This window comes from Bombus vancouverensis, chromosome 11, assembly GCF_051014615.1.
Source record: "Bombus vancouverensis nearcticus chromosome 11, iyBomVanc1_principal, whole genome shotgun sequence".
Lineage (NCBI taxonomy): Eukaryota > Metazoa > Arthropoda > Insecta > Hymenoptera > Apidae > Bombus > Bombus vancouverensis.
This window is the reverse complement of record NC_134921.1, coordinates 9,125,558-9,149,106: the sequence shown is the minus strand read 5'-3', so window position 1 is coordinate 9,149,106 and position 23,549 is coordinate 9,125,558. Positions and strand designations below refer to the sequence as shown.

The window sequence follows — 23,549 nt, the reverse complement described above, 5'->3', positions numbered from 1 at the left end:
GACGAAGATTTAGAACGAAAGTTTTTAAAATTTTTATCCTGTTACACGATGATACAGATAAGATCGTGACATTATTAGATTGTAACATAATCTTACTGATTAAAATGTAAATACCTGCAATTATAAATCGGAAATATGTTAGTCACTGCGCCAATTTCGTATATTTACCGTGAATTATATATTATCGTAATGGCAATAGACGGCTTTTTATGTTACTCGGTATATTATATTTATATTGCTATTTTCCATTACAACGTGTGATTTAATTCTTTCCTTGACTTGTTATACTTAATTTCCTACAGATTTTGGCACGCTAAATTTAAACCCAGCCTAGACCTGCCCAAATATTATTCAGAATGACGATAAGAAGCAACTATTTGAAATAATTTATTTTGGATCTTTATTTTCGCTATTATTATTAGAAAATAAATGGGAAATCATGAACGGGAAAGATAAGTGCTTACTGACCCTATTAAGAAACGAACACACCAAAATCACTTACGTCCTCCAAACAACTCATTCTCAGCAAAATGGACCGAACATATTGCACCACCTGCGGAAGTTAGCCGCTAACAACACACCACATACTATATATCTGACATCTAAGAAATACAATTCAGCTTGTTAAAGAGTCCAATCTGTATAAGAAAAAATGTTACCTTAAGAAATCTTTGCAGCAATTTGCCGTAAGCAAACCTCTCTCTTCAAAATGTTCATCCGTGAGAGATCTTTGCCTGGGCCTATCTAATATTGTTGCGAGAGAAAATAACCGTTCAACTAGTGTGCTAGATGAAAAAAGCTTGTTATTCTTCAGAAAACTATTTCCTATCGAATAATCATTTAACACGGACAAATCGAAGCTTTTATCTTGTCAATTAAAATGTCAATTTAGTTATTTATTCTTATCTTCGGATAACACACGTGGAATTGTTAGCTGTATCATCTTCGCCTCTTTCAAATCCGTAACCTTCATTTACCTATGATTTCTCAATAGGGCTAATAACATCTTCGTGATAATGCTTTGCTGACATGATCGTATTAATGAAAACTAAGCGTAGAAGGTATACCTGATAAATAGGTCATCCGATATTATTTCAAAGAACAATTTCACAATTATTTCAAATAGTTATAAAATAAAGTAGCTTGTTATTTGAAATAATATTTCAAATAATGTAATTTCAGAAGTGGTCACAGGCATGAAAATAATTATGAAATAAAATAACGTCTGAGCGTGCTAGTAAGTGATTATAAAGAAGATGTTAATTAGATAAACAAATAAAATCACGATTTTACTGAGTTAACATTTGGGTTTATATTTTTTTTTCTGCATTGTATTTATTCATATAGAGTACAGAAAAAAATATCGCACGAAATCGGTAAAATCCTTTACGAGATTACGACACGGTACTCAATCGTGGAATCGTATATGTCTGTACTAATTACCACTATTTTCATATGTTAAACCGTTGTAATATGAATTTGATCAAAATATATATGCACGAGCGATAGCAATCTAGCCACTCGATAATATACGATTACGAATCTCTGAGCAAAATCCCATTACATAGTTAAAAAAACATATTTGAATATTATAAATAACTAACAAAAGATCATTGATGCTGTATATATATGGTATCTCACCTAAAATTATCATCTTAATTTTTGTCGTTATTACTATTCGCAGCGAATTCGATGGAAATTGAATGGTTTCAGGGGGTGCACATTCTGATGTTAATAGCTTTTTCTGTGGGTAACTATATGGCGGATATGTTGAGAAATACATTTTTAGAACAATAAGAGTGTTTATTTTAAGCTACAATAGTATAAAAAATTTTTCAGTTAAATAGTTTTAAAATCAGTTTTGAAGTCGGTTTACTTCAATCAATCGATAAGATTTATGATAAATTCCTGTAGATAACGAGAACCCCGAGGCGAAACTATTCGTAAAGATAAGAATTCAAAATAATTTTGACGTCGTTTTTCGTGGAAATTCTGTTTACGTTGAAGTATACATACGTCGCGATAAAACATTGTTCTTGTCATACCCCTTATTTGTACCTTTGACATACATTAATTAATTTGTAATTTTCATTAAGAAACTAAGTACCAACGAGTGTTTCGATAAAATGTAACGTACATAACTTTCGTTGGAAGAAAATATTGTTTAAAGAATAAAGGAAAAACGAGAGATTTAAAGCCAAAGATAGTACCTGCTATTGCACAAGATCTAGGAATATTTGTTCTTTATTTCAGGCACCATTAACGAAATTCGACGAAACTTCGATATTTTAAAATTAACTTCTTCAATTCAATTCAATTCAAACAATCAATCAATAAGATTACAATAAAAATTATTTCATTTCGATCGATATTTTCAAATTGGTTCCTTTCAATCGAACCAATAGCCGTTTCTATGAATTTAGATATCGCTAACTTGAGCAGTTTATATTTGTAATACAATCTCTATATTACGTTAAGCGAAGCGAAAATATGTCTATAATTTTAATATTTTACAAATGATTTGACATAAAATGTCAACGTCGCCGTTAATATATCGGTAAAATCGAAATTATTAGATCATGTTTAAAACTTACGATTCGTGAAAAAATTTGATATCGCGACATTACTTGTACATTTACATGTCAGTGAAATACAAAAGGATTATCTTTTGTGAATAAATTTTGCTTATGAGTAAAGAAAATATATTCCATCGATAAGGTAGATTTCGATATTTAATTTTAAGCTACCGACAGCTGGAAACATTTTGTTATTATGAAAATTGTGAAATTCACAGAATACAATTCGATATGACAAAACTTTTATTTCCATTTTATTTTCTACGATCAGATCTTTCATATTTCACATGATATTTTCGGTTTATGTTAATTGTGTACTGTTGTGTGCTAATGCCTTTGGAAATGGATTATTTTAGAAATCAGTGTACAAAATAAAATAATGATAATAACAATGAATAATATCAATAATGATAAGGAGATAGATAGTAATCAGAATGATCGAATATATAAATCAAATTAATGTTTTGAACCACTGAACAACACGTAGTATTGTAAAAATTCTATTTCGGGCAATGTCCTTCACCTTGATCGGTCGCGTTCGAATATTTATGATAACAACGAGGATCCTTATTCGCACACTTTCCGAGTACATAATCAAAGCAAAATCCATCGTTGCGTTAATCACGATATTTTGATCCTTTTTCACATTTATAGTAGACTGTACATTCACATTCATGAGGCATTATACTATCAGCATTACTGGTACAATCAAACGATATGCAGTCCGACAGTAAATTTACATATTCAGGTCAAGCACATTCTCTAAATATTTTATCGTAATACAGATCTTTGGAAGGTCTTTGCCCGAGAATCACGTTCGTACCCTCTCACCTATAGTATTTTGTGCAATTTTCGTGAACGAAGTTGTTGTGAGTTAAATAGATTTTGGCGCATTCCCCAACGTCGTATGGGCTATTCGCGTAGCAGTGAGCTTCTGCGCTATCAACGCATCTTTCTTGTTCATAGTCAAAGTATTTTCCGTCCTTGCAGAATACAAGATATTTCATTCCGTTTCTGCATCTGTAGTATTTGTCACAGTGGCATTTATGAGGAATATTGGTTCCCGTAGAATTAAGCCAGCAGGGGAAAGGTTCGCACGACACGTTACGCAGATTTTCTGGCCACTCGCATTTGTGTGTTTCCCGATCGTAAAATTGTTTGTTAGGACAAATTTCAATCTTGGAGTTTCCATTTTCGCATTTACAATACTTGCGGCAATCTTCGTGGGGCAACGTGGTATCTGTTGACGAACATTTGCCTTCACAGCCATCCATAATCCCTTCGGGATAACAGCGAACCCTGCCTGATGGCTTGCATTCCGAATCTATCCAATCAAATTTTTGCCCAGATGGACAGTACTGCGATTTTTTCTCACCGTGGCGACATACGTAATATTTATTGCATTCGTAGTCATGATGATAAAACTTTCCTTCTTCGCAATCGGAGACGATGCATTTTGCATCTTTTGGATAGGTACAACTCTGACTGTCACGACTGTATTGAAGATCCCGAGCGCATTCCTTTGACACTTTCTTGCCATTTTCACACTCATAATATAGAGAACAATTTTTGGGATTAGGGAAACGACGAATCCAATTCTTACAACCACAATCACACTCGTTTTCTGATGGATCAGAGCCGCCTGAAGTAACGCAATTAGGATTATTCTTTGGTATATCACACGATTCGATTAATGGATTGAAGACGTGTTCTTTAAGACACGACCGAAGACATCTGTAGCCATTTTCACAATCGTAATACAATCTGCAATCTTTTTCATATTTAAGGCGTTTACTACCATATGTTGGACAATCATTCGAATAATGACAATTTGAATCTATACCTCGCAATCGAATCTTATAATGAGTCATTTTATTTTTACATACGGCAGCATACGGAGCATCACAAACTTTTCTAATATAGTCGTATATCATACCGTCCGGACAATTTTCAATAAACTGACGTCCGTTCACGCAAACGTAATATTTGGTGCAAGAGCGTTCGTGAGGCACGAACGCATTTCCATTCGCTGGACATTTCATCATGATATTTTCCTTGGTTGCGTCAGGTAGAAAAGATGTAGCCAGCTCGGTTTGTTTGAACAAGTTCAAAGAACATTCGCTGCCTGGTGGCCAAGTACACATACCTTTCATTTCGTTGAAAGATAATCCATCTTCGCACGTTTTCTGTGTTTTAACACCATTCACACATTCGTAATACAAAGTGCAATCCGTCTTGTCAGGAATATATTTAGTACCGTTTTCAGGACAATAGACGTCAGACACGCATTGTCTGCGTCTATTATTGAACACTTGACCCGACGCGCAATCTCTTTCAACGTATTGCCCATCGACACATTCGTAATACAGAGATTTGTATTTGTAATTACATTCGTGTGGGAGAAGTACAGTCTCCAACAATTTGCCCGTTGGACACGAATCGTAAACTTTACACTTGGTGGCATTTTTGTCTACGCATTCTAAAGAGTCAAAATTAAATAGCTGTCCCTCGTCACACATTTTTAAGACTTTCTCCCCGTTCTCGCATTTGTAATATAATCTGCAGTTGGAGGGATGAGGTTGTATGAATTCGTCCGTTGAACAATCCGGAGCCCTTGACGCGCAATTTGCCTCCCATGGGAAAGTACAATTTTGAAGTTCAGGGTCGAAATGTAGCTTCTGTCCCGGGCCAAATTCTGGGCAATTCCAAAGTTGCTTCTGCCCATTGGAACACTCGTAAAACTTGGTACAATCGTGTTTGTGAGCGAGCTGTACGGTTTTGCCCGAAGATTCTGGACATTTTGTTGGAATTTCGCGTATTTCGGCAAAAGCGTTCCCCGTCACTGCCAAAACGGCAATGACCAGTAATAATAAATCTGTAATAGAAGAAAATAACGAATCTACCATTCTGTATATCAATACTATTCTGCGTGTCATGAGGGAAAAGCTGATTTTTGTTTAAACGGGAAATATTGTTGAATAGATTGTTCAGAAAATTAAATGATTAATAGATTTTGATTTTTAAATGTTTCGATTCGCTATAAATGATCAATTTTTTTTCTTCTGTTACTATTATTAATAACGGACTAACAGAATTCCATTATAGATAATAATTATTAGTAGGAAAAAAAATTCCGTCGCCGATAATGAATGACCAAAAATAATGTCTGTTATCGGTAATATTTGTCGGTATATTTTGATTAGAACTGTTATGACGATTTTAACTTATCGAATATCTAGTAATCAGAATGTATCGCGATCGGGTAATTTTCTACTTATTTATCTAACGTCTTAAAAAATAATTACAAATTATTTCCAAATTCAAATTACTTACATTTCATTGCAACAAATTTTATTGTCATTTTTCGCTACGCTTTCATCACTTTACGCTATCTTAAATGCGAAAATAACGCACTCTTTTATAATCACTTTTTCAAAAGAACTGGCATTTTCAAAATACAGTATTAGACTTTTATAGCTAACGTATCGAATTATCGACCTGATAACTTACATCAATTTCTTTTATTTGGCGTACCACGTGACGTTATCTTTTAAGAATGAAAATTAAGTTATTTACAAGCGATAACGTTTCGAAATCTACGTATTTAGGTGACCCATGAAGCAAGTGTAGCAAGATTGTGTAATAATTGTTTACAGTAGACGAAATATAGGCATCTCGAAGGATTAAGTTCTGAGTACCGTATTCAAAATACCACGAAATTCGAAGCGGTTGATTCTGCGTAACAATTCCAAAGAAGGTAGGATATACGTAAACTATCGTTAGAAGATTATCATTGATAAAATTATCTAATAATAGATAATTAAAATATTCTTATAATAGAAATGGAATCATCCCTTATATTGTAAGAGAATCGGATTATTCGATTATAGCTTAAGACTCTTTGACAAAAATTTAATACCAGCGTTCTTAAAATATAATCTTAACACAATTTGGCTGTATCACAATTATCCCGATAAATGCATATAGATACAATCGTAAATTCGAAAAAGTGTTATTCATTTTAGCGGTTTCGTTTGATCTTTTCGATGAATCGCGATAATGGTAATGGAGGTCTTTTTATATCATCGAATTTGTTCGTTTTCTTTGTACAGCTTTTCAAGAGCTGATTACCAAAACTGTTTCGTATGATCGTTGATAGGAAAGTATACTTCTAAGGAACTATACTTACATATTTCGATGTTGATAAGTATCATCAAGGGAGATGACAGGCAAAAGAAATGCAATCTTGAATTTATTTATTTATTTATTTATTTATTATCTATTTAGCAAATCACGGAAACAAGACCTATGGTACGAGGAAGAAAACGAGTTACAATATCGTGTAACAGGTATACAACAAAGAAAAGAAAAAGAAATACATATATAAGTATATAAGAAAAAAGACATACGAAGGAAGTTAAATTATAACACATTAGGTTTTGAACAATTGCAACATTGATCATCTTAACTAATCATGTATGCAGTAAGATCCAGAGAAGAGATCTGCTTGTTGCTATTTGCATAATTGCATATTCTGGTGACGAAATCACTAAATCCAGGATCACTCGAGAAGTGAATCTGAAAGACCCAGAGTATTGTGTAAAGAACGTGAGCAAGCATCGAAATTAATAAGTTAAAGTAACAGAGGATTGACAATGTCATTATTGACGATTTTAAATAAAAAGAAATTATGAAATTTTATCAGATATATATTATGTATCTCTGATTAAAATTTCAGAGATTTTTTCAAAAAACATAATGCATAGAAGCATATACAACTCACAGCAAGCGGAAATCTCAATCTTTTACATTCCCTTCCACTTTCGACTATGTTTGACTACGATGAAGTTAATCTACCGTTACGACAAAGGATTACCGTCAACAATATTTTCAAACATATTTAATACATATCTATGTACATTCATTTGTGCCGAATTTCTTCTGCTTTCACTTGTTATCCATTTGCTAGTAAATGATTTCATATCTATTTTGTACGTCGATAGTGTATGTAGCTTGGTGTTATGTTACCGATGGTCGATAACAACGATGTTCAGAGGATAACAATAATCTTGTAGTTGCATGGAATAAATACATGCCTCGCAAATGCAACGCGAGCGTCTCTGGCATCGTTGCATCGGTGATGCACGTCTTCGTCGCGCTCCCTCAAAAGTAACGATCCAATGAGAAGCGTGTAAACAATGGTTGGAAAGCTTAGGATTGGCTGCGTTGTCGCCAAGTCGAGTCAGAGGAACCAATCAGGTAGAACGAATCTCGATCCAAGGGAAAATGCATCGGTCGTCCTTTACCCCCACCAGTGACGGCGGCACGTCTCATATTCAGTAGACTCGGCCATTTCTATCGTGAAGCGTAGCTACTCGCTCGGCCGCGACATTTTTTCTGTAAAATCGTGCGGGTATTCCCGTAAGCTTTGCAAAATAACGCGACGCAAAAGGATGATACACTCCGGGCGCACCAGGCTCGAGGTAAGTCAATCCATCGTCTGACAGTAAACGGACTGGCTATGAAACGCGCGTCAAAGTCACTACGGGGGGGTCGTGCGTGTGTCCAATGTTGTCATTGCCGAGGCGAACAGCTGATCCGCTCCCCTGGCCTCCGTAATGCTTGGCAACGTTTTCTCGGTTGGTTCTCGGCCTCTTGCCGTGACGGTGAGCAATCAAAGTCGACGGTGAACAACATATTTCGACGATGCGTCGTTCACGAACAGTTAAAGGAGTTCTTACTTTTTGATCGCTACCATTTCGCGTATATCTCCCTTCTCGCTCTCCTTCCTTCTCTTTACCTCTCTATCACCGCGCGCTCTTGCTCTCTCTCTGTCTCTATCTCGGCCTCTTTTTCTCCTTCTCGTTTACCGTCTCTATTTCTCTGATCGACCAACCAACAACCAGCCAACTCCATCCTTTGTTCTTCTTTCTTTCTGTACCTTGGTTCGTTCCCTTTCAATTTCTACGTCTTCGTTTTCGTCTTCGTCGAGCCCGTTGTCACCCTCGTCATCGTCGTCATCGCAATCGCTCATCTAAACGATAACAGTACATATCTACATTCGTGTAATGTTTTGTTCCCACATTTCGCGCATTGTCTTTCTCGTTTGTTCCATCGTCGTCGTCGTCGTCGTCGTCGTCGTCGTCGTCGTCGTCGTCGTCGCCGTCGTCATCGTCATCGTCGTCGTCGTCGTCGTCGTCGTCGTCGTCGTCGTCGTCGTCGTCGTCGTCGTCGTCGTCGTCGTCGTCGTCGTCATCGTCGTTATCGTCGTTATCGTCGTTGTCGAATACGCAATCCGGATATTAGTCTCTCAAACTGTGCTGTTCTGCCAGTTGTGGGTTACTTCGATCCATCTTCGATGGATGTATCCTATACAAACTCGAAGAATATCGTCGTTGTCAACGACGAGGTTCGTACCTCGCTACCTCTCTTTTTTTTTTCTCACTCACATCGTACCTCTCTTACTCATTCGACGATCGTTACACGCTATTAGAATATGAATGAGCGTTGTCCTCGCCTGATAAACAATCGAACAATTGTCACGAAAAATCGTCTCTTTATTTTCGAATCCGTTTTCTGTCTCTTCGCGTCTTTGTCTTTACCTACCTCCCCACTCTACCTTCCCAGCCGCCCTCCCCTCCCTTCTCTCTTACCACCCCTCCTATCCGTCTGTGCAGCGTCTCATTTGTGTGGGTGCCTTTTACGCTCACGGATCCTTGTTCCGCGTCGAAGTGCCACGGATGAACGGATCCGTGCATCCATCCACGTCGTCTTCGTCGTTCCCTTTGTCACCGTACGTTTGTAGCGAAGAAGAACGTGGCCTGTCCGCCACGCGGTGCTGTTCGATTGTTGCAAGAAGCACGTTGCAACCTTGCAGATTTGGAGGGAAACTGGCTGACCGTGGTCTATCTGACTGGCTAACGTGGCTCGTGTGTAAACAGAAACGGCGCGCGTTGCTGATCAGAGTCTCCAATTTGGAGATATCTGCGACGTTGGCCTGCGTTTCCTCGTGATCTCAACCATGTTTCTCCGCCGAGTCATTGGTTCGGTGTCTCGTGTTTTCTCCGCTGTGTCCATTTCTATCCGAATATTCTCCTCGTGATCGAAACTTTGGAATTGGAGGAAATCGTCGTGTACGGATGTATCATCGCTTTAATTATCCGGAATAGGGTTGAACACCTGGCCGACTTCCATGGCCTTTAAATATCTTGCCAGGGTCAAGATTCTGAGTATGTAACTTTTTCCTATACATCTGTAATCTGTTGCTAGGTTTTAGTTTTCAAGGTATAGAAGACAACCAATGTTTCACGCTATATACAGGTACATCGTTGTTCTAAATTAGAAATCGGTACAATTCCTAAATGAAGGGAGATTCTGTCGCTGAAAATAAGACCAGGAATAATGAATTTACGAATATACTCTCGAGAAAATCAAATTTGAGAACCTGGAAAACCTGTTCAAATATTTTGTTGATTTTTGCGAACCGTGTGTTTGCAACGTGTAAATACATATCTTATAACATTGATATCCATCATCAGTTTGGTTTCACAGACCAGCACATTACGATCATGACAATCGAAATTTCAAAATGTTTTACGTCGTATGTACAATATACGCATAAAAGTTTTCTACGACGAGTGTCCAAATACTCTTGCACGAGCATCGTGTACGGACGCGTAATTAATTGATATGGCGTGTATCTCGCGATGATTTAGAATTGGACCTCCCTCGTGTGTTCGGAGGTCTTGAGCGTTAGAAACAGCAGTCACCCGTTGTATCTCCTCTAGATCCAAATGGAACGGTTCTCTCTTAGATAATAAACATGGTCGGCGCCGAAGCGCAATCATTAAATCGCGTTTTATTATGCCGCGATCCGACGCAGCGATCACGTTAATTTCGTCGATCTCTCCGCGTTGCACAAGGAATCTTTGCAAAATCGATCGAATTACCATTCGAATTTTGATGTACACTTTCTCCTGAAATCAGGAAGGAACATCACAAGAATGTTAAAAAACATCAGGTTTACGTACAACAAAGGGAACAATGCGGTCGCGTGTGTAAACACGGCGATAAATCGATACGATGTTCGTATCGGCTTACGCAACGTGTTTCTTAACGAAGAAATGATTTCGCAGGAAGGATTCGTCGGACAGATGTATTCGCGAATGACGTTACATTGGGAATGTCCATCGAATGGTCGATCGATTTCTCTACACCGCGACTGATACAATCTTCTTGAAATTTCGAACTCACGTGCAAAGAACCGTAGCTTGGATTGCATACAAAAACGATCGTTAAAGGCGAGCTTACGAACCAAACCTTGTACTTAACGCTTTAACTCCAAAATCATTAAATCGATCTCTAAAAATAGTAAAACTGATAAACCTATGCACTGACGAAAGTTTTCGAACGTAGCTCTAGCGACCTCTCGTAAATATAATCCGCGTGTCTTACGAAAGATTTTGATAAACATTCTAATCAGGCGCAACTATCGTGATCATATCAAAAGTCATATTAGGAAGATTTAAAAGAAATTTGAGATTTATAAATTGTATACAGATGTTACAAAATTGTCACGTTTAATTATTCGTTTAATATCGATAAGCCTTCGTTTTAACACTTATTATATATATTTAAGATTACTATTCACGATACATATTAATTTCTTATTAAATGCTTTCCAACTTGCTTTCAAATTTTACTGATGCAACTAGTCGTGTCTCGTTGCACAAAAGTTTGTCACGATAATTATTCAAATACACACTTTCGCGAGTCACTGTATGCTATATTTTGTTGTTTTCGAGTCAAACGTATCTGTATTATACCGATGTACGATTGTTTCGTCGTCTAAAATTGGTACCACAGATGCTTCCGTTCATAAATTATTTTCATACGTGAAATCTAAAACGACTCCATGACGCTTCTGCACACCTGATACAATTTCCAACCCAATGTTATAGTAAACATATTAATGAAAAAGAGCGTTTCTCTATTTTCCAACGATTTATATATTTGAGTAATGCAAGGTAACACAAAAAAAGAAGCGTGCGTACGCGCGCGTGTGTGTGTGTGTGTGTGTGTGATAATAATGCAAATGTAATTTTTTTGAGTCTAAGCAATTTGCTCAAACAAGAAAGCCTTGTCAAAAGTAATTATTATTAGATGGTTATTAGGTACGTAGATATTAATCGGGTGCAGAATTTGATCCATGTTAAAAATACATGATACCCCGATGCTGCATTGCGAGCTAAAGGGCTAACTGAGATGTTAGGACGAGTTCAGTGACCTACATCGCAAGGTCATCGAAGGTCACATACAGGTGACGTGGTAGGTGAGCGAACCTTAGAGATTCTTCGTCGTTGCATGCCATTTATATAAACTGATACGATAGAAATACAGGTATAAATTTCAATTTTTAATCTATTGTAATAATTCATTCCTCGCCGACTGCAGAATTCTGTTTTATCATTACATGCACAATAGAAAATTTATGCGTCATTTACGAGGCAACGTTTCACTTACGTTACTTTTTTTTCAATTTATTGTAGATCATCGAATTCTATCTTTTCACATTGTAATTATGAAGTGAAATTCAGAGTATTTTTTATTCTGATTTCTTACATATATTCTACAATTTTATGATATTTGAATTCAAGTTTAATTATTGCACTGTTATAAAATACGTTTCCTCGAAGTCATGGAAATTTGTCTTATCTTTTCGATTAGTATAGAGAACTTCTGTTCGGTAAGACATGACTGTGATCTTCGATCTTTGAATTCGGTTCGTCTAAGAAAATGTTATTCTATATTTTCGATTTATTTTCTCACATAGAATCAGCCCGTGCTTGATTGTTCGTTTCTTTCTCGTTCAGATAGTTTTACGAAACATCGCCAGTTTCTATACCTTTTGACGCAATCGACGAACACGAGGCACACTGGGCCTCTTGAACGTCGACATCGAGTGCGTTTTCGCTAATCCATTGAAAATTCAACGATCAACGTACATACTAATTTATCAGATGATTTGTGCAAATCGACGAGGAGTGGAGGTAATTAATGCAATCCTATCGGAAAACTGTTGCGCTGCCTTCGATCCACAGGTCGATTTCCTTTTCGTTTCATCCCTCCACATTGCTTCTGAAACGTTAAACGAAGTTGTTAGCATGTCAAGAGCGGTGTTCTAGAATTGAATTCTTGTTTAGCCGATTTGCATTTATTTTGTATTCACGTTAGAAGATTCGAAACTGCGAAACGTTATTTATAGAAGGATCGATAAAACGGATCGCGTATTGATCTCGCGACCGTTCCGTTCTCTCGGATTGCTGGCTTAGAAGTCGGAATAAGGGTATCATTTTTAACTCACGTCGCTGTGCTATTAACTATTTATTAGCCATACCTCAAAAATCAATGAACGCGGCGGTTCAATGCACCGCTCTGATTTCTACTTAACTTGGTCGAGAGAGAACGTTAATAAGAATTAATCCTCTGTGTTACGTACAATCTTGAAAATTTACGAGAGTATCGAGTTTTAAGGAACTATAGAACGTAGAAAGAACATAGACAAAAGACAGGAGCGCGATACGACGAATCGCATATATTATCATTTAAGAAAATTTCATTATCGATCAATTTCATTTAAAGAAAATTCTCGTATATCAAAAGTATTGATTGTCATAGCATTAGATAATTTCTTACGAAACTTTGCGGGCTTATCGCGTATTTTGGAAACTCTTATAATTTTAAATCTAGCAGGTCGTTCTCTTTTTCAACTATGTCGCTACGAACTGGTATAAAAATTAGGAAATCAACGAAACATTTCGCTAGTTGTTCCCGCGTCGTCTTCCTACACGAACATGATAAATGAAAAACGTATCTAATACACGTGACAGACATACAAAATTATAAGAGAGAAAGATTGTAACAAGAAGGGAACGCGCTTAATTTATAACGATTGATATTAATAGGATAAGGATTTACGTAAAAAGCGAAGGATTTCCATGATCGATGATAATGATCATTGTTCTAGAAAAAAGTAAGTCGCGTGGGCGTGGGAGGAGGGGGCCAGGTCGGGCAAGGGGTACAAGCGGTTGAGGATTCCGGTGCAAGCGGTCAATGGTGGAGGCAACAGCATCCATCGTATCACCATCATCATCATCATCACCAACATCATCACCATTACCATCATCAGGCCGGTTATTATACGTCGCAATCGCACACTCACAACAACCCTGTAACGACCATGAAGCAGTCTTACATGCAGGTTGGTCAACTTGTACTCTCACGCATGTCACTTTGTTCTCGCTTTGCGTTATCATCTGCTAAACGCTGTTGTGTCCTTTGAAAATGAAACTCGTGTTCGCGTTACCGCGGGCTCGATCTCATCTTCCGCTAAATCCCCAACGAAACGATCTCACAATTGTCTCGAGGTGAATTTATTCGGGTCTGTTTCTTTTTTTTTTTGGTTCCAGCTAACATGGGTGTTTCATGACGACGAGGCGCAGATTAATAAGAAACTGCCAAAAGAATTGCTGCTTAGGTATCGTAACACGTATAACACCTGTATCAGTTGTTCTTTTTTTTTTTTTTTCTTTTTTCGTCGACCTACTTTGCTTAAACGACTCTCCTCTTTTCTTATTTTCTTTTATTTTCATCGCTGTTGTTGTTGTTGTTATTATTATTATCATTATTATTATTATTATTGTTATTATTATTATTATTATTTTATTATTATTATCGTTGTTATATTTCCTTCTTGATGGTGCCGTGAGTTTCTTTTCGAAAGAATAGTCAGACCGGGAAACGTGTAACATAATTACCGTACGTACTATTGGCAGAATTCTTTCGTATCTCGACGTGGTATCGCTATGCCGGTGCGCGCAAGTAAGCAAAGCCTGGAACGTGTTGGCGCTCGACGGATCCAATTGGCAAAGAATCGATCTCTTCGATTTCCAACGAGACGTGGAGGTAAATCGAACCTTCGACGCGTTGTTTACCACTCGGCCAAGTTTTTCGCCATTTCTCTCTGCCTTCGTTTCAGCGTATGGCAAAAAGATGAACGATGTTACGTCGAACTGTAAACTTACCGAACTCGATTTTACTATGAATCTTTAAATACAGTTGATCCAGCGCGTATTACCGAATCTCTTCGAGATCCGAGTTGAAAACCTTTTCATTAAGGTGGTAAGCAACGCGTTGATCGCCCAGAGAAAAATCTTTCTCGAAGATCGTTCATTTGTTGCAAAACTAACTAGAACGTTCGAAACGCAGGGACCAGTTATAGAAAATATATCGAGACGATGCGGCGGTTTCCTAAAGCAGCTGTCTCTCAGGGGATGCCAGAGCATCGGCAACAATTCGATGCGCACGTTGGCTCAGTCCTGCACCAATATCGAGGAACTGAATCTTAGCCAATGTAAAAAGATCTCGGACACTACCTGCGCCGCCCTAAGCAGCCACTGTTCGAAACTTCAACGACTAAACTTGGACTCGTGTCCCGAGATAACGGACATATCCCTGAAGGATCTCTCGAATGGTTGTCCGCTTCTCACTCACATCAATCTGTCCTGGTGTGAGTTACTTACCGACAAGGGAGTCGAAGCGTTGGCGAGAGGTTGTCCGGAACTCCGTAGCTTTCTATGCAAAGGCTGCCGACAGTTAACAGACAGGGCTGTCAAATGTCTCGCCCGCTACTGCCACAATTTGGAAGCGATCAATTTGCACGAATGCAGGGTACTTGCAAATGCAATTAACGTAACTTCCATGTTTTAGCGCTCGTATGATTTGCCAACAGGGACTCGATATTACGGTCACCTGGATATTTTCTAGATCGTTTCTAAAGCTATGATCACAGTAGACGCGTGTTCCGACGAACAAGATATCCAAAGACCGAAATGTGTACACTCATCGACGGCAAAAAATATTTGCACGTGATTGTATTTATTATAATATTTACGTACTGATTAATTAGATCCAAGTACATTAATTTTCCGGACCATTTACAAATATTTTCATATAATTATGTATACTAATTTGATACTATGAAAGTTAAAATGTAGAATCTATTAAGGTTGTGTGCAAATACTTTATTCTAATTACTCTACATATGTATTTGCTTGCTCTGAAGAATTTGTCGGAACAACAACTCGTCAAAACAGATACATCATCTAACCGTAGTCTACATCTATCGCGCGTATTATGAAATTCCCGGTTAATCAGAAATTACGATCGAATAACAAGGCCAAGCATACGAGTGTAAAGATTACGGATTGGGCGTCGTAATGAATATCAAACCGATGAAATCTAGAAATTGTTTCTAGTTGAAATATTTGATCGAACGTTTTCTTTCTTGCGACGCCGAATCTATTTGGAAAGCTATCTTCTATTTGGCGTGTGATTCATGATAACGGATTCGTTGCAGAATATAACGGATGACGCAGTCAGAGAACTCAGTGAACGATGTCCACGATTACATTATGTTTGCCTGTCGAATTGTCCTAATCTAACGGACGCGTCTTTGGTCACGCTGGCGGAACACTGTCCACTCCTTAGCGTGCTCGAATGCGTGGCTTGCACTCATTTCACCGACACGGGCTTTCAAGCTCTCGCCAAAGTGAGTTGATCAACGTGACTGAATTCACTGTGATTCCAAACACACACGTGATATCTGGAAGACACGTTCTCTTCGTTATTTCAGAATTGCAGATTACTAGAGAAGATGGACCTGGAAGAGTGCGTTTTAATAACAGACATCACCCTCGTTCACCTGGCCATGGGCTGTCCAGGGTTGGAGAAACTGGTAAGCGGATTTGAACAACCTTAAGCTGTGTTCTCGTCGAAGCAACGTCGATGCTCCATGTTTCTTGAAAAAATCACCTAACGTTTCTCTATGTTTCTTCACCTTTTTGTCGCCAGTAACAAAAGCTGCTGGTTATTACCTTTCGAAGTGAAGTAAGGACCAAAGAAAGAGAAGAAGCCGAAATAAAATCCAAACGTTCATTGCCTCGGTATGAAAAAGCTTTTTAAAATATCTGTTGAATATTGTTTGCAAAATGTAGCAACGACAAGCAACAAAAAGCTCCCGGTTATTGCTTCAACGAGGACGCAGATTGAACTTGATAAAAGAAATAGTTTTGGATGCAAATGACTAATTTCTCGGATCGGTTACTTTCTTTACGCAGAGTTTGTCTCACTGTGAATTGATCACCGACGATGGCATCCGACAGTTGGCCATTTCGCCGTGCGCAGCGGAACATCTGGCGGTGTTGGAATTGGACAATTGTCCCCTCATCACAGATGCTAGCCTCGATCATCTTCTACAGGCCTGCCACAATCTCAAGCGCATCGAGCTTTATGACTGTCAACTGATCACCAGAGCTGGCATACGTAGACTCAGAGTACCGTATCATACGTTCCTAATTTCATCCACGAAAATAATATTTCGCTTATGGAGTGTTGAACGTCCTTCGACTCGATATAGATAAAATGTCGTATAATCAAGGATTATCTTCAAACTGGTGAAATCTTTACTTCTTTTCTTAGTTAAAATGCTCTACCTATTAATTGAAACATAAAAAAGCATTTTCGTTTCGTCTTTGTTTCTCTTCGTGCAATCGAATTTTACTTAAAAGATAAAAAACACAGAGAGTTTCAAGTATATGTAGTATCTACTAAAAGTATCATTTATTATTATATTTATTACGGTACTTACATATCAATTGATTAGGTCCAAGCGTATTAAATTTCTTATTGTTCAGCTGAATTTTCGTTTGACTCCAAAAATTTGTCTCCAAATATGATACCATAAAAATGAAAAGATTCTACGTAGGGCATTTTAATCAGGATAGCCTAACTGTGAATACTAACAAAGCAAACAAACAATTTTTCCCGAAATCCCGGAACGATTCTGTTCGCTTCTTCCTCCATTGTTTTTTGTTTTAAATTAAAAAACAATTTGATTCGTTCTGTTTCAGGCACATTTGCCCAACATTAAAGTCCACGCGTACTTCGCTCCAGTGACACCGCCGCCAAGTGCGGGAGCGTCACGGCAGCGATACTGCCGATGCTGCGTCATTCTGTGATTTCGCATAAAAATGACTCTGATGCAAATCGTCCGATGTACCACGCTACCGGTGGACTTGTAACTTCGATGATCGTCGATACACGGCGATCGTGGGACCTTCTCTCTTCCGGTTGCCAGACCGAGACTCTGGTTGCCATTCGTCAACAGTGAGAACAAGCCTCGTCGGGAATGAAATCGCGATTCCTTCGACAGATATACCAATTCGACTCGCAACACACGCAACAAGTACAAAAGGACAGTACGTCACCGTCACCTAACTGATACACACACACACACACACACACATACTCACACACACACACACACACACACACACACACACACACACACAACCACCAGCTGCTGCTGCAATTGTTACTAATGTGTCGCTGCTACTACCGCTCACTATAAAACTGTTTCTATCACCGCTGTTCGACACTGTACAACGGTGTACAATGATATCGTTTCTACTGGAACTCTATTGAGTTTCGATAGTACGTGCTTTGCTAATAATCGCCGTCGTTTCATCACGTGCGTAAGACCATTCAGCGAAGGAGAGGAAAAGATATTCTTGGATTTTGTCGGCGGTCGTTTCGTTCCCGGATTTCACACTTGTAGAGCATCGATTTTTCGAGAAAGTAAGAAACGAACAAAACAGAAAAAAAAAGAAAAAAGAAAGGAAACGGGACGACAAAGGACAAAGACGTTAATAACATTGTGGACGACGAAGAGGACGATGACGACGCGTGCGATAGAGCGGGCAATCTTTTTATCCAAGCGACACGGTCCGCTCCTATACGGGCAAACGCGATCGTACGTATCGATCGAGAGCCTGAAATTTTCGCGGTCCGATGTTCCACGTGAAACAAAACGATAAGCATATATACATACGTATATGTATTATATACATACATATATACATATATACATATATTTTTTTAGTACGACGCATTCTCTCTTCTGCTAAACGTTAATCGTCAAAGAAAAATGTACGCGCAATCCGTTCCGGGTGGTAACGGTATACAGCATGCGTCCAGTGATCTTTTCTCGAACTCGAAAAGGGGAACGAAAAGAAAAAGGAATGATGCGAAGGAGGGAATGGAAAACGACGTCGCGTTAAAACGTGTTTCAAGCTGCGTATAAAAGCCGTGCTATTATTCTAGACATTCAATTTCTATCGAAGATTCGTATCTTTGTGTGTGCGTGTGTGTATGTGTGCGTGCTGCGTGCGCGTGTGTATGTGAGCGCACGCTTTCGTACGTGCATGTGTATGCGTGTGTGCGTGTTGCTGTAGCAGTTTCTCAAACGAACACTGCCTATTATAAAGTTATTGATAAAGAAAAAGAAGAAAAAGAAAAAAAAAAGAACACAAAGAAAACTCGACGAAGAAAAAAAAATGGTTTAAAAAAGAGAAAAAAATAGAAAAGACACGAAACTACCAAAAAACAGAGAGAGACAGAGAGAAAAGAGAAGAAGACACGCGAGAATCGTAGAGATGATCGCGGGTTGTTTGAATCTCACCGCGAAACCATAGATCGACCCGTGTACCGTCGTTCGTTTTAAACTAAATATATACACATTGTTCGTGAAAACGGACGATACGTGTTTCTGTCTACCAAAACCGAAATTCTCGATCTCGCACACGCGACTGGTAACTGCGACACCTACGAATTTCTTTCTTTTCCTTTTAATGAGACCGGCGTGCACATCGCGAGATTTAACACACCTAATGAGAACGGAAACGTGAAACTTAGATGAATCCGGCACGGTTGTTGACTTCGCTTCTTCTTAGAGAAGAACCGAAGAGAAAACGACAAGAAAGAAAAGGAAGAAGAAGACAGGAGGGAAAGAAAGACAAAGATGCGATGGTCTGTCGTGTTCGAAGCTCCCATCTAATTACTGTTGGCGTCCGTTGGTAGCACGTTTATGATACATTTTACAAGAACTCGCAGACGAACGGCTAAATACACGGACAACTGGTTCTGTTCGCGAGTCGCGCTTATTGAGTCTCTAATGTACTATGTTCCACCTCCTAACGACCCAAACATTCATATATACAGCTTTTTATTTTCTTTTTTTTTCATCTCCTTTCGTTTTATTATTATTTTGTTCGTATTTTAATTCGTCATGGACTAGGAGAGCACAGACTGAGAAAACGAATCAAAACGTTGATACGTTGAATAACCCGATTCACTTGGGCCCAGCGATCCACTCGCTGGCGGATTCTTACTTTTTAAGCTTAGTTTTATGGTATGGTGGCAGTACGAGTACCGTGGACGTATTACGCACGTTCCCGTGACCATACGTCGTGGACGTGCCAGTACTAAGAAATTCGTTTGCTTCGCGATCTTCGAATCGTGAGTACATATAGCTATATAACATATGAAGAAAGAACGAGAAAGAGTCGGACTAATTCGGAATAAAACAAAATAGGAATATAAAAAGAGGACAGAATAGAACGGTACACGAAACAAAGATGTATTTGTTCCCGTTCGTTGGAAAAAAAAAAAAAGAAGAGGAAGAAAGATCGAGATTAACATTTGATAGGATATTTGTCGTTTGGAAGTATGAGGTTCAGGATGGCAAAGCGTATACATAATAACAATTAACTGGCGAAGAAAATTTTGATCACGTCTTCGTGTCGCGTGAGTAATAGAACAAAGAAGAGGAAAGGAGCTTTTTTCGATTATGAGAAAGTTCTCATGACAGAACATTCAACTTTTAATTCCAACAGCTGGAAACAACGCGGAAACGACAGTCAAACGTTCGTATTTTTCTCGCATTGGTAGCCAGGATGTCTGATTGCTATGACGATGAAGGTTTTCGCGTTGCCTGAATTGACGGAATGTTCGATTATTGAGACAAAACGAACTTATATGAAAAGGAACAAGTACGATGGTCCATCCCAAAATATACAATAGAATCGCCACGTGACGCACTCTATTTTTCTTCTTCCCGTTGTTTCGACGAATTTCGAGGAGCCAGCCATGTACGTGAATCGCGTGTCGTTGCGTCGAATAAAAGAATCGTATAGATGATTGTTAATCCTTGTTAGCGCGTAAGAACGTACACCGCATATATATTTAATATATAGCGTGTAAACAGAATACCGGATGAAGGAACTATATATATATATATATAAATGCAAATATACAAGAGGTATATATATATATATTAACAAAAAAGGGAAAAAATTCAGTAAAAAAATAAATATATAGATATGATATGTTTTATACGCTGCATGTCATCCTTAGTGAGAAATAACGTGATCATCGTAATGTGTCGTTCGGAATCGAATCATTAATTTTTTTCTTCTTTTTTTTCTTTTTTTTTTTTTTAGCGATTAAACGATGCACGAAGGGGAATCAGCAGGATAGGCTTCAACGCGAAAGGACGAACGAACAATAACACCACTCTATATCCATCACTCGTGAAACTTTCTCCGACCTCTCGCGGGTCTCGTTGAAGGAATCTGTTGCGTTGTTTCGTCCACGAACTTAGTTGAAATTTTCCGCATATTCGATTAATCGTGAAAAAATAACACGCGAACGTACGCACGACTGTCGCCTGGCGCCTCGTTCGATCGAGTTCGGCTCAAAATATGAAGTCAATCGCAGTGCCTGAACCGCCGCAAAACTTGTAAATTATATAATCACGTAGTCGAAATTCCACAAAGAATTACTGTGTGGCGGAGGATGTACAAGATTTAAAAACTAATAATAATGAAACGAAACAAAGACTCTCATATGTGCCAGCCACTAAGAATTTTCGAGGGTCTCTCTCTTTCTCTCTCTCTCTCTTTGGCTGAAACGAAACTCGTCGAGCGCCCGACAGCCGTGCACCCACGCGCAATTATTTAACGATGGACATTCGGTGTATCAACGATTTTGATACACCTGAAATCTCTTTTAGTATCGAAAAATTAAATACTTGGAGCAGACTCGAAGAAACCACGAAAGATCGAAATATTTTCTTTTATGAAATTCTTGGCATAGCGATATCGTGATCCGTGTAAATAGTCAAAGTTAGCCGGAAACTTGTATATTTTGAATACCGTTCGAAGCGTTAAGTATTTCTCAACGTTTCCCGTGAAACAATCCGTGCTGCAATTTTCGAAACTTAGAATCGAAAAGAACCGCCAGATCTCAAGAACGTCGAATACGTTTTAACCTTCTTTCTCCGTGTTATACGATATTATACATTATACACGCGAACGTTTATGCATTTTTACGATGTTACAGGTAGAAAACCTAGTCTCGATACGGTGAGGCTATTAAATTATTCGCATCGGTTAACCCGTTACACGGCATTTAATAAGATTGTAAATTATACGTACGGCTGGTTCGATTTGGCGTAGAAAACGGGGAAAAACATTTGAATGTCCATCGCTGTTGCACGATTTCTTAATATATATTCCTTCAACGTATTGAAAACCAGTTCAAAATCGTCCGTGGCAAAGGAAAAAGAGAAAGTCAAACGGATAGAACTATCGAGAGGAAAATGTATAGTTTCTTAGTCATTGTAAACGCTCGTGGAAACGTTATTTTTAGTAAACGATGGGTTGGTGATCGATGATCAAGACTCGGTGACTTGATGATCGATTACGAACGATTCGCGACTCTATGAAATGAACGAATCGTTAGTACAACAAATTGCATGTTGAATATAATAGAATCGAGTCCCGTTACGTGGAAACATTACGAGACGTAAGAGCCTGTCGGGAATCCTGTTGGTCGTGCATTAGGAAATCGTGGTCGATTTTCGAAAGCGATGTACGTTGGTATTCATTCGCGTTTGAAATCGAAGATTATCGTAATAAACGAACGAAACATTGAAAAGAAGAAACAAAAGGGAACACGAAGAAGAGGAAGGGAAAAAGAATTGTTCACCGATGGCAGTGTGTAGTCTATTGGTATAATAGTACACAATATGTCGCCGTAAGAAAGAGATCGTGTTGTAACGACGGTTGAAAAGAGTGGTGCGAAAGAGAGAAACAAACAGGAAGAGGGAAGAGGAGGGGTGAAAAGAAGATAAAACGAAGCTTTTGAAGGCGAGTGATCGAGCAAGTGTTTGGCTGTGCTGTAGAATAGGAAAGAAACGTGAGATTCGAGAGAAAGAATGAGAGAAAGAGAGGGTGTGAACGAGAGAGATAAAGAATTCAGATGTTAATCGAAGCCAGCGAAAGTATCAAATACTATAGTACTATAGCACTATGTATATATACATACATATATGTATATATATATATGGGTATATATATAGTAGTATAGTACTATATATAAAACAAAAAAGAAACTCGATCACGATCGAGATCCATTCGGTTCACGGTTGAAAAAACAAATTCTTAAAGATAAGAGCGTAACGTATTTAATGGTCTACACGTGTCGGCCTATACGTGCCTCCTAAAGTCACGACGATCTCTGCCTTTAATCAAGAAGAAAAGTAAGGGAACGTCGCGATAGTGTATCGAAAAAAAAAAAAAAAAGAACAGTAATTGTTACACGGAAATTCGTGTGCGAATACTGTAGCTGATTATACATTGACATTTCGCTGCTTCGACAAGCTACAGTCTACCATGTATATATTTTCATTAATGTATGTATAATAAAAAGTATATTCGAGACAACGATCGGCTCTGTTTAGTGTGCGCTGTCTTGTCATTCTTCACATGGGCTATATTATGGTCGGAGAATCGATACACATTTGGAATCGATCGAAACTGTTCCCGTTACGGAGAATATTTTTGGCTTCTGAATAACATATAACATATATATATTACCGCAATGACGTATTTCTTCTAGAAATAAATTTTAAATGAACAAACTTCGTCGGCTTTGTTTATGTTATGTAAAACGTTACCCGTTTACGTTCATCTTTTTTAATAAATTTTCAATGCATTCTCAATATTTTACACT

General features: G+C 38.3%; 2 protein-coding genes and 1 long non-coding RNA gene across 10 annotated transcripts; 1 reads left to right on the top strand and 2 right to left on the bottom strand.

Moving 5' to 3' along the window:
* Nucleotides 1-3,276: 3,276 nt before the first annotated feature.
* On the bottom strand, nucleotides 3,277-5,937 carry LOC117162051 (uncharacterized). Its single transcript, XM_033343869.2, has 2 exons — nucleotides 5,910-5,937; nucleotides 3,277-5,451 (listed from the first exon to the last, which is right to left on the bottom strand). Exons 1-2 carry the CDS (start codon nucleotides 5,935-5,937, stop codon nucleotides 3,404-3,406), a joined length of 2,076 nt encoding a protein of 691 aa, XP_033199760.2. The 3' UTR covers nucleotides 3,277-3,403.
* Nucleotides 5,938-7,902: 1,965 nt separating this feature from the next.
* LOC117162069 (uncharacterized) lies at nucleotides 7,903-23,260 on the top strand. 7 transcript variants are annotated; one of them, XM_033343908.2, is made up of 9 exons: nucleotides 7,910-8,059; nucleotides 13,603-13,836; nucleotides 14,045-14,112; nucleotides 14,411-14,540; nucleotides 14,844-15,305; nucleotides 15,994-16,185; nucleotides 16,270-16,371; nucleotides 16,754-16,969; nucleotides 17,546-23,260. In XM_033343908.2, the coding sequence occupies exons 1-9, from the start codon at nucleotides 8,030-8,032 to the stop codon at nucleotides 17,651-17,653; spliced, it is 1,542 nt and encodes a 513-aa protein (XP_033199799.1). In that variant the 5' UTR covers nucleotides 7,910-8,029; the 3' UTR covers nucleotides 17,654-23,260. The 7 variants fall into 7 exon arrangements, with proteins under 7 accessions (XP_033199802.1, XP_033199799.1, XP_076478949.1 ...); XM_076622834.1 differs by lacking the exon at nucleotides 7,910-8,059 and adding an exon at nucleotides 8,079-8,242; XM_076622833.1 differs by lacking the exon at nucleotides 7,910-8,059 and adding an exon at nucleotides 8,855-8,985.
* Nucleotides 8,239-9,507, bottom strand: LOC117162074 (uncharacterized). 2 transcript variants are annotated; one of them, XR_013059567.1, is made up of 2 exons: nucleotides 9,230-9,507; nucleotides 8,239-8,610 (listed from the first exon to the last, which is right to left on the bottom strand). It is a non-coding gene; the product is annotated as an uncharacterized LOC117162074 (long non-coding RNA). The 2 variants fall into 2 exon arrangements; XR_004465143.2 differs by lacking the exon at nucleotides 9,230-9,507 and adding an exon at nucleotides 9,033-9,165.
* Nucleotides 23,261-23,549: the final 289 nt, after the last annotated feature.

What these genes read in the sequence shown, in the direction of transcription:
- LOC117162051 (XM_033343869.2), bottom strand. Translation starts at nt 5,937, where the DNA reads ATGACAATAAAATTTGTTGCAATGAAAT. An exon ending in AAAATTTGTTGCAATGAAAT is followed by an intron (nt 5,452 to 5,909) that starts GTAAGTAATTTG and finishes CTTCTATTACAG; the next exon opens with ATTTATTATTACTGGTCATT.
- LOC117162069 (XM_076622833.1), top strand. Translation starts at nt 8,935, where the DNA reads ATGGATGTATCCTATACAAACTCGAAGAATATCGTCGTTGTCAACGAC. An exon ending in TCAATTTGCACGAATGCAGG is followed by an intron (nt 15,306 to 15,993) that starts GTACTTGCAAAT and finishes GATTCGTTGCAG; the next exon opens with AATATAACGGATGACGCAGT. An exon ending in GCTTTCAAGCTCTCGCCAAA is followed by an intron (nt 16,186 to 16,269) that starts GTGAGTTGATCA and finishes TCGTTATTTCAG; the next exon opens with AATTGCAGATTACTAGAGAA.